This window comes from Oryzias melastigma, linkage group LG15, assembly GCF_002922805.2.
Source record: "Oryzias melastigma strain HK-1 linkage group LG15, ASM292280v2, whole genome shotgun sequence".
Taxonomy (NCBI): Eukaryota; Metazoa; Chordata; class Actinopteri; order Beloniformes; family Adrianichthyidae; genus Oryzias; species Oryzias melastigma.
The window spans coordinates 7,814,260-7,831,089 of NC_050526.1; the positions used below are offsets into that span (position 1 = coordinate 7,814,260).

Genomic DNA, 16,830 nt, shown 5'->3' on the forward strand with positions numbered 1-16,830 from the left:
TCGAACCGGGGCCTTCTCGCTGTGAGGCAAGAGCGCTAACCACTGCGCCACCGTGCAGCCCTAAATAACTTTTATTTTTCTTAAAAATATTGATTCTGAAATCACATTTTTTCCTATTTTAATTATTTAAATTGTTAAAAAACTATTCACTATTCTGTCCTCACAACAACACTTCTTTATTGTTTTTTCATAGATGTACATAATATTTACATTTGCCTTTTTTAACATATTAATAGATTACTTTTGTACCCACATGCTTTTATAAGGAACCAGAGAAATCTCAGGTTCTATTCTGCAGAAACAGACTAAGAGTCAGCCGCACCCCCCTCTGTGGGGGGGTGAGGAGATGAAATTAGCTGTAATTAGGTGCAGCAGGACATAAATACAATACTGATCCACGAGAACAAGTGTGTTTGCCGTGTCTGTGGGAATGGGGATGTAAATGCACAAACGGTGAAAGAAACCAATCAAATGTGTAATCTGCTGTAGCATAAAGTCCAATTAAGCTATCAGGGCTTGGCAAGTGCGATGAATCAAAAGCCTGCGGAGTGTGTGTGTGAGGGGGTGTGTGTGCACGTGTGTGTTTATTTTGCCATTAGGGCCTCTCATCCTCAGAGAAGAGCCACTTTGTGTGCTGCTACAGTTAGCACGCGTGGCACTGAAGGAGCAAATTGGATTGGTATTACAGAATGTAAGCCTGGTGTTACATCCTGATGAGCACAGACAAACAAATTGGATTGGTGGCGTGCAAATCTGAAGCAGTTTGAAGAGCCGAAGGGGCAAATTGAATTCTCAACAATGTAAATGTGCGTCGGCTGGAAGGCTCGCCGCCCGCATCCATCCCTGCTGCGGCTTAAATCATGCGATTGTCCCCGGCTGTTCCTGGATACCATCTCTCATGGCCATTTGCTGCGGCGCCTAATCTGTTTTTGATGAGCGTGTAGGGATGTAGCTCTGCACATGGGCAACTGAACGTCCCGCTTCATCTCAGTCACACTCCTTTCTGTTTTATGCTCTCCCTCGGCAGCTCGCACACAGCCTGCACGGCTGGCAGCAGGCCGCCGCTGCGATCGAGCCATCCATGCATGTTGATTCTGGAGATTACTCAGATGATTGGTCGTATTAATGGACCTCCTGTTTTCTTGGGAAAACATTTAGATCTCTGTCTGAGATCTCACATTTATTACTCATCTCTCCTTTTTAATTCATCATTTCTTGGCTCGCGCCGCTATCGCAGTCCGTCATTCTGCCATTTAAAGTTCAGAGTCTCTGATGTCACTAAAATGTAGTTTTCTATCTCCTGGCTGACCATTCTGCTGCTGTGGTTTCAGTTATCCGTACAGTGAAGACAGCAATCAGGGGAAGGAGTACATGAACACCAGATGCCCCGCGTGGTGCGACCGAATCCTCATGTCTCCGTCTGCCAGAGACCTGTTCTTGAAGGTGAGCCGGACCGTCACAAGCCACAAAAACAGCAATGATTCTGTTTCAGTTTGACCTGTGAGTTTGATGTATGGGGTCAAATCAGGATCCGCTTCAAGTGAACGAAAAAACAGATTGAAAGATGAAAAACAGGGATTGTAGATGTGGAAAAAAAATTGAAAATGTGAAAGCAGTTACAAATATGTAAAAACACATTGACAATTTGAAGGAAGTATTGAAAATATGTTAAAAAAAATCAACATTTAACAAAATTATATTGAAAACTTAAAAAAAATATTGAAAATTTTAGGGGAAAAAAGTACATTTAAAACTTGAAAAATAAAAACTAAAACTATTACCAAAAGTTACTGTTACCACACAAACATGCCCCAGTAGCCAATGAGCTCAAAGCCCCGCCCCCGTGTGAAATTTGGATCAGCTCAGCTGCAAAAACTCAAAGATCTGAAATGAAACTGAAAACAAAGAACTGAAAGCCAAGAGGGAGAAACGATAAAAAGAAAGTTGAAAGTATTAATAAACTTTTTTACTTTGGTAACATTTTTATTTGGCTGATGAGAGAAGTTGGAAGAAAAGCGGTTCGTCGAGCAGCTTTTCTCCTGGAATTATCATGTTCACGGTTAAAAAGTGACAGTAAATCTAAGAACTTCAACACTGGAGCTCCGGTGAGTTTTCTCTGAAGTGTTGCCTGTTTTTCCTGCTGCCTTTCATTTGTTAATGTGTGCAAAGCAGTGCAGCTGTGTTGTGCACAGTAGCGGCCCCCACTGCTCAGGAAGTTCGTCTCCTTTTGTCTTCTGCAAACGAGACTTCCCGTCCTGATTAACCAGCTTTGCTGACCAAAGCATCAGAGCGTGGAGAAAGTCTGTCTATGAAGCATAATAAGGTACTTGTGTGCAGTTAGCTTCACCCAATCCAATGAAAGGTGTGTTTGCCACACAGACACACTTTAGTGTTTGCTCCCCCCCTGAAGTGCAGGCTAATTGCTGGTGATGCAGGGACGGAGCCGGACAGTTAGTGCTTCTGCAGATTGGCTGATGATTCACTGAGCGCGCTCTCTGGCTCGGAGCGTTACAGATTGTTGAGACATGGGCCTGTAAACAGCCTGGCGCGTGGCGTCATTTATCATGGCACGCTCGGTTAACTTGCCATCATGTTATTTTCTGCTTGCCGAGCCCTAACACGCCAAAGGTTGCCCGCTGGCTGTGCGGCGCAGCACCAGCTCCGGGAGCGCCGGTAATGAATGTTTAGCCGAGCGAGCGCTCCCCCCTGCCAGAGGGCCCGGGGTAATTTGTTTATCTGTCTAAAGATTATGCAGCCCGAAAATCCACAATTTTATGCCGCCTTTGTAAATTATCAAGTGTGTGTTTGATGAATGTATCCCGGGCTGCAGGAGGCAGCGGCGCGGGCCGCCCGCTAGACGAATGGAGGCTTGGCAGCGCGTAGAAAAGGTAGTGAGGTGGAGGCGCGGCGTGTGCTGACCCCCTCCACCGCCGGATTGGTCTGAAGTTAATTTAGAATTTACTTTATGGTTCATTCTCAGGCTCTTTGTCTCTTTCTTCTGAAGCAGGAGAGCAGATCTGTGCATGTGTGTGTGTGCGGGGGAGTGGGGGTGTTTAAAAAATCTTTAGTTCAACCAGACATTTGTGATTTATTCTCCAGCCTGCAGACTCATGTGAGCGAGCATACAGAGAACGGGAGCAGAAACAGGATTCTCTCAGACAGGAGCTCAGCTTTCCTATACAGGGACTGATGGGGGGGGTATCTTAAGCCTCTGTGTGCCCCCCCTCCAGTTTAAAATATTCAAAATGTTTGTCAAACTTTGAAGTCTACATTCAGCCTTCTCCATATCTGCTGGAGTCGAAAATGTTTGTTTCAACGAGGAAGGACAAACGTTTCCTTCTTTCCATGATAGAGGTGTCAAACTCAATCATACGGGCCCAAAATCCAAAACACACCTTAGGTCACGGGCCGAACGGGATAAACATTTACTGAACACTCTAAAACTACATTTGACCATAATTGTGAATAATAAAAAGGCAGGAATATTATTCCAGAATAAATCAACTTAAACCATAAATAACTTTCAATATTTTACTCTCCATAAAATATATTTAGTCAAAATTATTGAAGTTAGAAATAAGAACAAGATAACATCGGGTCATTAATAACAATAAAGTGAAATGATCTGGAGTTCCGGACAGAATTACCCGGAGGGCCGGATCCGGCCCCCGGGCCTGGACTTTGGTAGTGTGCTGTGATTTGCCAAAGCTGGACACACCTGGCTGCACCTGCATAGCTGTAACAGAGCCACTTGTTGGCAGTGTGTTATGTTGTTCATTTTCTGTTAGAAAAATGAGAAAAAACATCTCGTTACTCCTGGTTCACACTATAGGTCGGAAGCGGCGTGGAACGGAGGCCGCTTTGCGCCCTTGTTAATCTATGCTGGGGTTCACACACCAGTCCTCCGCGGAAGGCTTGTCCAGAGCAGCGATCGTTTCGCTGTCTGGTCTACTTTTGCGCGAGCCGCGATTTAGGAAGTTACAAGAAAATCCAGTTTATTATCAAAATATAACCAATTTTTACAATAAAATAGCGTGAATGACAAATGTGATCATATTTTTGTGTCTAATCTGACTGTAGAGATGAAAATACAGTAAACATACAAACAATGCCCCACACACAAATAACAACGCACACACAGACACTGAGACTCACACAGATAGACTACAGGGCGGGGGTGGGTGGTTTAGGATGTCTAAAAACAGAGTTGGCGACAGGTCAAGATGGACAATGTCAAATTAATTGTAGAAGCTGTAAATACCCACAGCTGAGCAGAAGTGCCTGTCGACCGTCATGAATACATATGCGTGTGGTGTGAACTGGAGGTGAAGCGGATTCACAGCTCTATTCCCACAGATAAAAAGTCTTGGTATCCTCAAATTACAACCAGGCACAAACCACATTTATTAATTTCTCCTTCATGATCAATTTCCAAACGGTACTTCCATGACTTACGTGGGACGCCATCCATTCATCACTACCAAACCTGAGCCCCTGATTGGTCAAAGTTCAGCTGGTTTAACTGTCTCGTGCGTTCAGTGTCCGCATGTTTGTTCGTAGAGCCTGAAGATGGTCACATGAACGAGGAAGCCTGAAATGCCCACACACATGGTTACATCGTCTCTTCATTGAACGCTCGTTGCCATGGCAGCGTGAATGCAGCTTCAGACTTCAGTGGAAAGAATTTCAGAAAGTCCATCATTTTTTAAGGTTCCACCTTCAACATGTTTGTGTTTGACCCTTCACTCACAGGTTTTCCTCATTACCTCCTGCTACTCCGTTTTTGAACTGTTGTGGTCAAAGTGTTGCTGATGAGAAAGCGTAATCAAGCCCTGCAGAGTGACGATGGCCCTCAGTGCTGTTTATCATCTAGCCGCTCCACTTTCAGAGTATTCTTTGACTTTTCCCGTGAAAGGTTTGATTTTCATCCTGCTAATTGTGTTCAATGAAGCGCCGGCATTGATCGCTCCTCCACCCATGTGCCATAAACCACTGTACAAACACGGCGGCGTGCTGCTGACCCCGCTCAGCGCCGCTCATCTGAATGTGACAAATGAAACATGCTGTTCCTCACACTTACATCACCCACTGTTTGGTTTGTGTCTCTGCAGCCTGAAAATGAAGAGAAGTCTATAATGTATGATAACATTGGAGCCAATGTCTGCATGGGGGACCACAAGGTAACAGCAGGGCTCCGCCCACACATCCACTCTTTGTGATTTCAGGGTCTAAAGCACCAAGCAACGAACATCCAAGTATCAACATCAAAGTATCGCAATCATCTTGAAAACGTTCAGCTGGTTATTTGGAAAAATGTCTGAATGAGAAGCTAGTTTGTGTCGAAAAACATTCAAGTCCAGCAGAGGACGAGGCCTGATGAAGTTCTCAGGGTTTTACTCTAATGTTAATGAAAGCTTCAAAGCTTCAAGGCTTCACTTTAACCTGAGAGAGCGCCCTCTGCTGGCCAATGGAGCCGTGTGTGAGAGAAAGTGACATGATGTCAATCCATGTCTTCACTTTCTGCATAGCTTTACATTTTTGTTCAAAGAACTGACATTAGCTATTTATTTAACGGAGTCAAAGGCCTGAAGAAAAAAATCTCACGCACAATAAGAATAGGATTTTATTTTGATAAATCAAACAGAAAATCTAATCCCAGAATATGCCAATCCTATTTCTGTATTGATCCATTCTCCTGCAGCTTTTTAACTTGCATGATGGAAAACATGAAGCCAAAAGAAATGCTGAGAAACATGTAATTACTAAAAACAGTTTTCACTTATCGACTGAAGTTTGGAGTAAATTTCAAATAAAATACAAACATCTGCTTTCAAACAGGAAGTTTCCTTCATGTGTCTGTTAGATCAGGAGTCTGTAACCTTTAACATGAAAAGATCCAGTTGGTCCAGTTTGTTACAGAGCAAGACCCGTCTAGAGCCGCCAAGTCCCCCTTTACTGCTTAGAAAATACACTTTTTTTTGTTTTTGTGGCTATTTTTTAATAAAATGCTGCTTTTAAATATTTATCCTAATTGAGTTATAAATATGTTATATCAGGGGTGTCAAACTCAATCGCAAAGAGAGGCCAAAATCCAAAACACACCTTAGGTTGAACAGGATAAACATTTATTGAACATTCTAAAACTTTTTAAATATTTAAAATCGTAACTTTTTAACATTGCTATGAATTAAAAAAGGCAGGGATATTATTCCATGATGACTCAATTTAAACCTTAACTTTCAATATTTTACTCTCCATAAAAATATATTTTGTCAAAATTATACAAGTTAGAAATAAGAACAAGATAACATCGGGTCATTAATAACAATAAAATAAAATGATCTGGAGGGCCGCATCCGGGCCCCGGGCCTTGACTTTGGCACAAGTGCCTTATATTTTTCTACAGTTAACTTCCTTACTGGACTAAAATTTATTTCAAAATAAAATACACCCTGTGTTAAATCCTGGTGCTGCATTAGATTTACTAGAATTTAAAACACAAGAACGTCAAACATGACATTTTATATCATTTCATCCTTTTTTCTTCTTTTACTATTAAATATAAAGATGTCAATATTGTTGTTGAGTGTATATATATATATATATATATATATATATTTTTTTTTATCTAAAGACGTAAAGGTAATTCCGTGCTTTAAGAATGTTGCCCTTGAACAGCAACGTTTGTGCAGCAGCATATCAGAAAATGTCCCAAACTGAACTAACTTCATATTTATTCAAATAGTTACTTTTTCTTCTAACAAAGATCTACAATGGAGGGATAAAAGTGTCTCAGGTTGCAGACTCCTGTGTTAGTCTTCTTCTGAGCTGCTTAACTTCCACTACATTTGAGTTATGAATGTTGGTAGAAAGGTGCTGAAAGCATGTGAGGCGCCCGAGCCGTGCTGCGGCGTAACGCAGACTGAGGGCGCTCTCAGACCGCCGGCGGCCTCACCACGATCACAGCTGCCTCTGTTTGAAAGCTGCCCGCTGTAGTTAGCACGCGGGCCCAAAAATGCACAGCTCTGCTCTGTGAGTTTAACCTTTGTGTGGTGGGGGGCTCGGGGCAGAGGGAGGGGGCTCTTCTCACTGTGGTTCGTTTCTGTCTCCCTGCCAGCCCGTCTTCCTGTCCTTCCGAATAGCAGCGGGGGCAGGTAAACCTAATGCAAATAAGCACAAGTGTTGTGTGGTGCAGTGATTTCGTGGTAAATATGATTTCTTTTTATTCCAATTCTTGCCACTGTTTGCCGATGTTTGCTTTGATTTGCTTGGTTTCCTCATGACCTTTCACAAATGCTTGAAGGCAAAAGTCTCTGTTTGAAGAGTTTTATTGCAGAATAAAACTTGTCACCTCACTACTTAAAATGCTGGAGTCATTTTAAGACTAACCCGCTGGAGCAGCATTGTTTTCCTGTTCCTGAACTAACGTCCTGCAGCTGCGTGAGCCCGGCTGGCACAGACAAGTCAACCCTGCTTCTGTTTCTTCCACAGGGAGGTGTTGCCAAAGGGGGGAGAACATATTCCGTGAAGCCCCTCTGTGAGAAGATCACAGACGCACACGCACTCACGCACACATCATTTGCACAAGCCTACACTGAAAGCCCAAACTCCGTCAGCAGGGCTGCGCAGCCGCAGTCGCGCAGACCCCTCCTCGCCCTAAACCTTCAGTTTTCAACACTCTGTGACCCCTGAGGGCCCGGCTCCAGGACAGACGCATCGCTGGCCTCCGCGTTGCCACGCAACCCCAATTCCCAGAGAAAACAAAAGAACCGGACACTCTTCTCCCTCCGCAGCTTCAGCGAGAAAACTCTAATGGAGGTTTACTACATACTTGTACTGCCCGTTTTAGGTAGGCCTCTGTGTATAGAAGCTACTCTCCAGATATTATTTAAGGTGTTGAAAAAAGACCAGAAAAGTGCAATGCAAAAAAAAGTTGTATATCTAGATTACTAGGGTTATTTGTACATTTGACAGTATATAACATAGAAGTGTTGTTGGTTTTATCGCGCTCTGTCCTCTGACCAAACTCTGTGGTCCTTGTTGGAACCGTCTCTTCACCACGGCCACATCAGTGGAGGCTTCTTCTTTTATATGCTTTACTTTTAAAAGATAATTTATGATTCTTACCAAAATGTTTCTGCTGGAGCGATGGAAGAAGGAGACGTTTGGGACAGTCAGCAATGTTTTAAGCAGTGCCATAGACCATGCAAGTATATCTAAGAAATTATATAAGATCTGTTTGCCTATATAGCTCTCTCACGTAATGCCATTATTCTAACTTATTTCTATAAGATTATGGTTCTGAATGTTAGGTAGGCTTGGGTGTCCTTAAAATGTAAGGGTTTTGTTTTTTCTTCATGTTTGTTTACTGCATTACGGTGCCAAGTATCCCACACAGACGTGATTGTGTAACGAGTCCTTAAGTCTGTCTGTAAAGGTGTAGATTCTAAAGCTGTAAGAGAAACTCTAAATGTGAGGAGAAAGCCTCGGCTTTCCCGCCGTTCCACTTCCTCCTGTGTTTTTGCATCACTTCCTCTGCAACACTACAGCTTTCAGACCGTTCCAAGCCGCCAGCTCATCCGATTCCTGCCGCCGTCTGGAGCACAGCAGGTGGAAACTCTTCTGAGCTTGTTGCTGCGTTTAGTTTTCTCCTTTGGTGACTTTAGGTTAAAAAAACAGTAGGAGAAAAACAAAATAAAAGGACATTTTGTTTTTTTACGTGTAGACAATTTTGAGTTTGCTTTAAGCTCCTGTTTTGTCTTCACTCCATCAAAAGCACATAGAGATTTTCTTGGAGCCCCTCCTGGACGGCCGGCCTCTTTAGCTGATGCAGTTCTCAAGCAATAAAAACATTAGAGCTCAACTTTGTCCTCCTTGTTTTTTTTAATCCACAGATTCCTCATAAAGTCTGCTAAATGTTCTGGTGCCTCTTCCACAGTCTGAGAGCGCTGGAATTATTCAGTCAACAATGCTGCACATTCCAAACAAAAACATGAATTTACACTTGAAGACTGAAATGTTCCTGCAGGTCTGGAGGTTCCCTGTTCAGACTATTAAGGAGCTCATGAAAGAGTGACAGCTCTGTTGCATTTTTAACAAATTATTGCACAAAAATAACCCGGGAGCAGGCTTGAGAATTTTTTTTCCAAATATAAAAATGTAAATGGAAACATGAAAAGGATTTAATGACAAAAAACGAAAACTTGTTAGAAACAAATTTAGGCCAAACTGCGTTTTTAGTTAATCGTTTAATAAAAATGTTAAATGATTTTTTTTTTTTTACTTCGTAAAATGCTTCAGTATAAGTCGGAAGTGTCAGTCCATCGGAGCGGCTCCGGGCCATTAAATCCTTCACACATTTAAAGAAAGCTCAGAATGAAACAGAGAAGCTTGTTAAATAATTTATTCATTATACAAAGTCTTTTCTTTTCGTCCTATAACCGTCCGGGAAGCAATAATTCTCTTTTATAGAAGGACATGAACGGAGCTCCTGGTCTCTGTCTCGGTGCGCGCACCGAGGCAGAGACCGGTGCTGATGACGTTAAACAAGCGGCTGTTCACTCTCTTTACAAATGTTATTTACACTCAGTTCGGCTGCTATACATTTCTGTGAATCAAAGGGGATGCGTGGCGTGGCGTTACTCTGCGGGACGGAGATCCGAGCAGCTCGGATGGGATAAAGCGCATCATCATCATCATCATCATCATCATCATCATCATCATCATGGGGGCTGCGGGGAGGAAGAGGGCCGCGTCCCCCCAGCTTCCAAACATCATAACTTATTCTGTATAAAATATATACACATTCTCACCTGCGTGAACACGTGCAGGTCAGCAGAAGTCCGCTCGTGTCCAAGCACGCGCGTGTTGCCTTTGAGGACGGCGGATACCCTGGTTAATCGGAGCTTCAGAAGCTTTTCACCTGCTGTTTGGAACATGCGTCTCGGACTCGGACCTTCAACCTGAACGCGTCCTCAGTCCGCCTGGAGCTTCTACAGGTGATAAACGACAAGCGCAACAGGTGGCGGGAATTGACGGCATTACTTTAGGGAAATGTCATCGGATGCTCGCGGATCCGGACAGAACAGGATCTTTTGAGTTTTATCAGAGTCCTCCCGGAATGAATGTCCTTCCGTTGGTGTGAGGTCCAGAGGAGAGGCCCGGCTCCGCGCGCGCGCGCGCAGCTGCGTCTCCGCTCCAAAGCCCCCAGTTCTTTCTGGGGCACATAAACCCCCCAAAGGCCCGCCCGGGTTCCGTTCGGGTTCCGTTCGGGTTCCGCCGGAGCAGAGAGACGCATGTGGGAAAGGTCAGGTGAAAGAGTCCGGCGGCCTTCCGGCGCAGGCGCATCACAAAGTGTCCGAGCTGTTGCTGCAGGGGCTGATGAGCGCCAGGTTGCTGCCGGCCTTGTGCTTTTTCAACAGTCTCGTGATCTTCTCGTCGTCAGAGTTCGGGTCCAGCGGCTTGTTGTACTCGTCGTCGTCCTCGTTCTCCGAGCTCTCCTTCATCTTCTCCGTCTCCGAGTCGTGCTTCTTCTTGGCGGAGGCCATCTCCGCCGCGTGCCTCTTCCGCCACTTGGTCCTCCGGTTCTGGAACCAGACCTGTGGAGACAGACGGGGGGAGATGCTCAGCAGGGCCGGGCTGGGCCGTACCGGACCGGACCGGGTGTGAATTCAATACCTTCACTTGACTCTCCGTCATGCCTAAGGAGTAGGCCAGGCGGGCTCTCTCCGGACCCGCCAGGTATTTGGTCTGCTCGAAGGTCTTCTCCAGAGCGAAGATCTGCTGTCCGGAGAAGGTGGGTCTGGAGTGCTTCTTCTTCCCGTCCTTGTCCAGCATGATGTTGGCCTGAGCTGCAAACGAGACCAGAACGGAGTCCTCTTCAAACATTTGGTTTAACAAAAAAAAGGGGGGGAAATGACATATAAGAATCCAAAATAAAGGAAATTAAAACATTAAATAATGCGTCATGGTGGTTACAGTTTTATTGTTTCTTATTGGTTGATTATGAATCACAAGATTAAAAAATATTTAAAGTATTTACTAAAACATTTAACAATGATACAACAACATTTTAATTTTATTTATTTTAATTAAGGGAATAGAACATTCACGTTCATTGGTGAGTTTTGATGTGTGTTTCTGATATTTCCCGATAGACATTATTATTTTTTTAAGTTTAAAGAAATCTGGAAACATTTTGGAAGAGCGGACCTACCGGGACAGGGGACCCGCGGGTCCCTCCACGGAGAGCCCTGCATCACGCCGGGCCAGAAGATGGGCGCGCGCCCCGGCAGCTCGGCCAGCGGCTTCGGGTACCGGGACACCGCCGGGCTGAAGTACATCCCCGCCGCCGCGGCGGCCGCCGTGGTCGCCAGGCCGTTTATCCGCGGGAAGCCGGACAGCAGCTGGCCGGCGGTGGTGATGGGTCTGCCCAGGATGTCGCTTATTCCGTGCGGGGTTCCTCCGGACAGCTGCGAGTTGAGGCCGGACAGCGGCGGCGCCTTGAAGCCCGCGGGGCTCTGCTGCAGCGCGTACGGGAACAGAGACGTCTTCATCTCGGTCATGTTGTGCAGCGCCGCCAGCGGGGTGCTGCCCAGGACGAAAGCACTCTGCCGGTTAGCTTCCATCTGCCCCACCGCTAACATTGGTGGACATCAACCGCCGGACGCGCGTGGACTAAAAACGGAGAACCGGAGGCGCGGGGCGGCGCGGGGCGGAGGAGGGCGGAGGAGGGCGGGAGGCGGCGGTCCTGACGCCCGCTTCCCGCAGGTATCCCGGAGAGGCGGAGGCGGTCGGAGGAGAAACTTCTTCCCTCTGGGGAGTTAGGAGTCCGGCCAAAGCCCCGAATGCGTGTCCGCGTGCCGGCGTGTCAGCATTGGTCCCGCGCGCGGGTCCTGCTGGCGGTGCGATGCGGGTTCGGATGGGACCATTAAAGGCTCGTCTGTCTCTGCGGGAGCGCGGCGGGAAGCTCTGATAACAGCGCAGCCACCTGCAGGCGCGCGCCTCCCATTGGACGAGGTTGAGTGAGGCCGCGCTCTGATTGGACGAGACGCCGACGAATGCTGCCTTGAGGTGCCGTCGGAAATTGGATTTTCTGCGAGGAGCGACTCATGACGGCCAGCCGCACGTGGCTGTCAGGACTCATTCTGGACTTCAGGCCCGAAAGGCTGAGAACTCCACTGCACATCCGAACCAGTTTAAGCTTCTAAAATAAGTTTTCACGTCATTCATGGACATGTTTTGTGGCATAGATTGCTTTTTCCTGAGTGAGAAGTATAAATATTCACTTTTGCGGGGAATGTGGTTCCAGAGGAGAGCCTGAACGCACCAGCAGCCTCTATTAAGAGAGGGCATGTTAATGAGCTGAAATCACTGTTTCCTTATTGAAACGATAAAATATTTAAAGCAAACAGAGCGAAAAAATAAGATGACTCCGGATCCTTTATTCGTTTTCTTCCAAGTTGTATTTACTTTTTAAACTAATCGGATTAAAAAAAATATTCCAGAAAAACAATTGTTTTTAGAAAATAACATCCCTGCGTGTTTTAGACTCTAAATGTTGCAGTATTTTAATTCGATCATTAAAAAGACAAAAGTCCGTAAAGAAGGCGCGTGAGTTCATTATAAGCAGGTGACGGGCTGGTTTGGTTAAAGGCGCGCGGCGTGCGCGCGTGAGAGCGCGGCGGGCCTGCGCTCATCACTCTGAGTGCAGTAATATTTTATGGAGGTGTGAGGAGGTTGTAAGAGTGAAATATGAGCGCGTTAGCGCCTGAAAGGCTCCAGCAAATGCAGCCCGCGTCTCGTTTGCCCCGCGGGGGGGCCTGCGGGTTTTAAAAGGGTTCGTGCGTGGCCGTGATTCACTCCAGACCCCGCCGGGCCGGAGTGACGCAGCACCGCGCGCTTTCTAATTCTGCAAATGGGCCCCCGCTTCTAATTTATCCCCGCGTGTTTCCCCTGATGATGAGGCGCATTTATTTGGTCGTCCTGTTTTGAAAGTCTTTCTGGGATGATCAGGCTGATGCGGGGGGACCACGCAGACAGCTGCGGCGGCGGCGGGGATCACCCGCTCCGCAGCAGATCGATGGCCTCTTCCCCCGCTCCTCTGCAGCCAGAGATGAGAGCTGCCAAACAGCCCGTCACCCCAAAACCTTAATCGCAATTTAACATAATGAATGATTGGGGTTTTTATCTCCTAAATTTACAGGTAATTTAAAGTTTAAACCCTTAAACTCAGATTTGTTACGGACATGGACGTGGCCCGGGATTAAATTAATAAAAAAGTCTTTGCCAAAAAATGAATGTTAAATCTATCAAATTAATTCCCAACAATAATTCTTCGTGGCGTGTGATGAACTGCAGCAGAAATGACGGCGAGCCGCCCACACAGCCCTCGGTTATTACAGGAACATTTAAAACGTTTTAAAATTACATAATATATTTTATTACAAACAAATGAAATGCGCGTGAATTAATATTTTCTATTTGAAGTAATCTGTTGCTCTGGGAAAAACTAAATGTCATTTTAAATGAAAGAGAAGCGCAGATGTGTCAGAGGCCTCTGGTGACGCACAGCAGCAGCTTTGGGCTCAAAGCAGAAAAAGAAACATCTGTTAAATAGAATATCAGCATGAATTTATCCTTTAGGAACACACGCACAAATATCCCCACACTGTCGTGAATTACTGCGTGAAACTTCAGCCCGTAGATCTGCATCACTCCCGCAAAGGCAGCTGCGCCTCCATGGATAAGCTAACAGCGCCCTCTGGCGGCCGCGCGCAGCACTGTGAGGGCTCCCTCTTGTGTTCTAGAGGAGATTCATCGAGGAGTCGGTGCTGTGAGGACGAATGGGATGAGGGATGGGCTATAGCAGGGGTGTGAAACTCAATCACACAAGGGGCCAACACCCAAAACATATCTTTGGTCGCGGGCCGAACAGGATTAACATTTGTTAAACACTCTAAAACCAGATTTTTAAAACTTTACAGCTGTAACTTTTTAACATCATTATGAACTAGATATATAGCATTACCTGTGATAATGCTAGTATGAATGCTGTAAGCTGAATTTGGCCGCTGAAGATGCTGAAATTGATAGTTAAAAACACTGAAGCTGATAGCCAGCTAAAATATTAGCTAAATGCCAAATTAGCCTAAAAAACAAACAAAAAAAAAACTTAAGTTAGCTAAAACAGCTAGCATGTTGCTGTAAAAATCTTAGTAAATGCCGAAATAGTCAAAAAATTTAGCAGAATGCCAATTTTTAAAACTGTAACATTTTAACATAATTAGGAATAACAAAAAGGCAGGAATATTATTCCAGAATAAATCAACTTAAACCTTAGATACATTCATTCATCCTGACTTCTTCTTCCCTTTCGGGGTCGCGGGGGTGCTGGAGCCTAACCTGGCTACTGAAGGGCGAAGGCGGGGTACACCCTGGACAGGTCGCCAGTCTGTCTCAGGGCCTCAATCACACACACATTCACTCTCACATTCACACCTAGGGACAATTTAGAGTCACCAATGAACCTATGAAGCATGTTTTTGGACGGTGGGAGGAAGCCGGAGTCCCCGGTGAAAACCCACGCATGCACGGCCTGGCAACTTGGAAATGAGCGCAAGATAACATCGGGCCTTTAATAACAATAAAATAATATTATCTGGAGAACCGGATAGAATTACCCGGAGGGCCGAATCCGGCCCCCGGGCCTTGACTTTGACGCATGTAGCCTAAAGAGATGCTAAACATCTCCATGGACTTTAGGACCAATCGGACCTTAAAGCATTCAAAGAATCAAAAATGTTGACATCATACCACAACTATTTTTATTGTTGTTTTCACTGATGTCATGGAAAAGTTTGCAATGAAAACAAGATTTATGGCAGCAAATTGTGCAGGAGTTCTTGAGGACAGCAGTTGTCACGTCTTCTGATCTGTGTCACAGCTTCATCATGACTGCAGAGCCTGTCTCAAACATCTCTGAAGCTGCTTTCAGAGGGAACTGTTTGATCAGCAGCATCTGCTGCTGGGCCACAAACCCACACCTTCACTGTCATGTCCAGAGAAACAGAGGGTGCGTCCTTCTTGTGGATATATGTTTCAATTTGGTTGGTTGATCTTCAGTGAAGACTTGAGGACTTTAAACACCTACCTATGGAGCTAAACTAGTGCCACTATTATCTGAAACTGAAATAAAACATTTTAGAAAAAAATATTGGTGTTTGGCCAAAAAATATATAAATATCCAAAACTTTTTGCTGTTCTAAAATAAATGTAATTATTTTCAGATTTAAATGTTCTGTTTTTTAGGCTTCAAAACTCAAAATTTTAATTTCAAAACTTTTTTTGGAGTTTGAACTATTTTTTTTTGTTTTCGAATCTGAAAATTTCAGTTTTAAACTTTTTTCCCTGCTGTGGCGCGTTAGGGCGGGGCTAACACAAAGGACCAATCCAAATCAATGATCATGGTAACTTCAATCGTGGTGCATTCACTGACTCTGAGAACTGTGATAACTGTGAAAATGTCTGTCTACTCTGTACTATCACAGTCTGAAGTTTTCCCAAGAGGGTGTAAATACCAGTTACCACCCTCATTGATTTTGATTGGTCCTTCATGTTAGACCCGCCCCAATGGGGCTAAAAGTTTTGAAACTGAAATTTTCAGATGTGTAAACAAAAACAAAAAAGTTGAAAGTGAAAAAGTTTTGAGATTAAAATTTTGATTTTTTAAACCTAAAAAACAACATTTAAAGCTTAAAATAATTAATTTTATTTTAGAATAGCAAAGAATTTTGCACATCCAATTTGAGAAATTTCAGTTTGTTTTATTTGGATTTCAAATAATATTGGCCCCAATTTAGCTCCATACAAAGAGCTCCTTACACCTTCAGGTGGTTCAGAAACAGTTATGAGCTGCTGTAGCATCACTTTTGTTCATGGAAACAATTCCAACATCTCCTTTATTTAAAACAAAACCATTGGATTACTGTAAAACATTACTTCAAATGTCTCAGGCCTATACGAGTGAACTGAATTATAATATTTATCCTAATTTGTACTTTAGTTATAAAAAGAAACAGACAGAGATTAAAAGGACAATGACTAGAGAGGATATCGAACATTACATTGACCAGCAGACAGAATGTTTGATCCGCTGACACAGTTTTGTTCCCAGAGGAGAAGCTCCGCCTCCTGAGCAGATCTCTGGAAGATCTAGCTATGACACAGCACAGGAGGATGATGGGATCCAAGATAGTTTGATCGGAACCTGAAAGCTGAATGTTAACAGAACCAAAGGAACTCCGTCCTGACCCGACCTCTGCTGTTGCTTTAACCTTTTAGCTAATATTTCAGCTACATACATGCTAGCTGTTTTGGCTAGTTTAGACTTTTTTCATTTTTCTTTCTGTTTTGAAGTTTAGCTATTTTTTCAGCAAAATGCTAGCTGCTTTGGCTTACCCACATTTTCTCAGCTTTAGCATTTTCATCTATCAGGTTCAATGTTTTTAGATTTCAATTTCAGCGTTTTTCAGCTATTAGTTTCAGCATCTTCAGCTACCAGCACTTGCATCTTCAACGGCCAAATTCAGCTCACAGCATTCACACTAGCATTGTCACAGGTAATGCTGTATATCTATTTCATAAACATGTTAAAGTTTTAAAAATGTAGTTTTAGAGTGTTCAATAAACGTTTATCCTGTTCGTCCCGTAACCTAATGTGTGACCTATGTGTGCGATTGAGTTTGACACTCCTGTTTTAACACCTGAGGCGTTAAACATAACGTAACTTTTCAACCGTTAACATGATATTTCCAGCAGATTCTAAAGGAG

General features: G+C 44.3%; 2 protein-coding genes across 3 annotated transcripts in view; one reads left to right on the top strand and one right to left on the bottom strand.

The window, feature by feature from the left end:
- Window positions 1-8,863, top strand: part of LOC112161654 (inositol polyphosphate-5-phosphatase A) — a 145,962-nt gene extending 137,099 nt beyond the window's left edge. Inside the window, exons 13-16 of one of the 2 annotated variants that reach the window (XM_024296979.2) lie at window positions 1,332-1,443; window positions 5,112-5,180; window positions 7,118-7,205; window positions 7,492-8,863. In XM_024296979.2, coding sequence (XP_024152747.1) covers window positions 1,332-1,443; window positions 5,112-5,180; window positions 7,118-7,198 — 262 coding nt within the window. In that variant the 3' untranslated portion in view covers window positions 7,199-7,205; window positions 7,492-8,863. The remainder of the gene's footprint in view (window positions 1-1,331; window positions 1,444-5,111; window positions 5,181-7,117; window positions 7,206-7,491) is intronic. The other variant, XM_024296978.2, reaches the window with a different exon arrangement.
- A 525-nt stretch (window positions 8,864-9,388) lies between these two features.
- nkx6.2 (NK6 homeobox 2) lies at window positions 9,389-11,976 on the bottom strand. Its single transcript, XM_024296981.1, has 3 exons — window positions 11,216-11,976; window positions 10,678-10,850; window positions 9,389-10,598 (listed from the first exon to the last, which is right to left on the bottom strand). Exons 1-3 carry the CDS (start codon window positions 11,643-11,645, stop codon window positions 10,347-10,349), a joined length of 855 nt encoding a protein of 284 aa, XP_024152749.1. The 5' UTR covers window positions 11,646-11,976; the 3' UTR covers window positions 9,389-10,346.
- Window positions 11,977-16,830: the final 4,854 nt, after the last annotated feature.

What these genes read in the sequence shown, in the direction of transcription:
- nkx6.2 (XM_024296981.1), bottom strand. Translation starts at nt 11,645, where the DNA reads ATGTTAGCGGTGGGGCAGATGGAAGCTAACCGGCAGAGTGCTTTCGTC. An exon ending in CCCGCGGGTCCCCTGTCCCG is followed by an intron (nt 10,851 to 11,215) that starts GTAGGTCCGCTC and finishes TCTCGTTTGCAG; the next exon opens with CTCAGGCCAACATCATGCTG. An exon ending in TGACGGAGAGTCAAGTGAAG is followed by an intron (nt 10,599 to 10,677) that starts GTATTGAATTCA and finishes CTGTCTCCACAG; the next exon opens with GTCTGGTTCCAGAACCGGAG.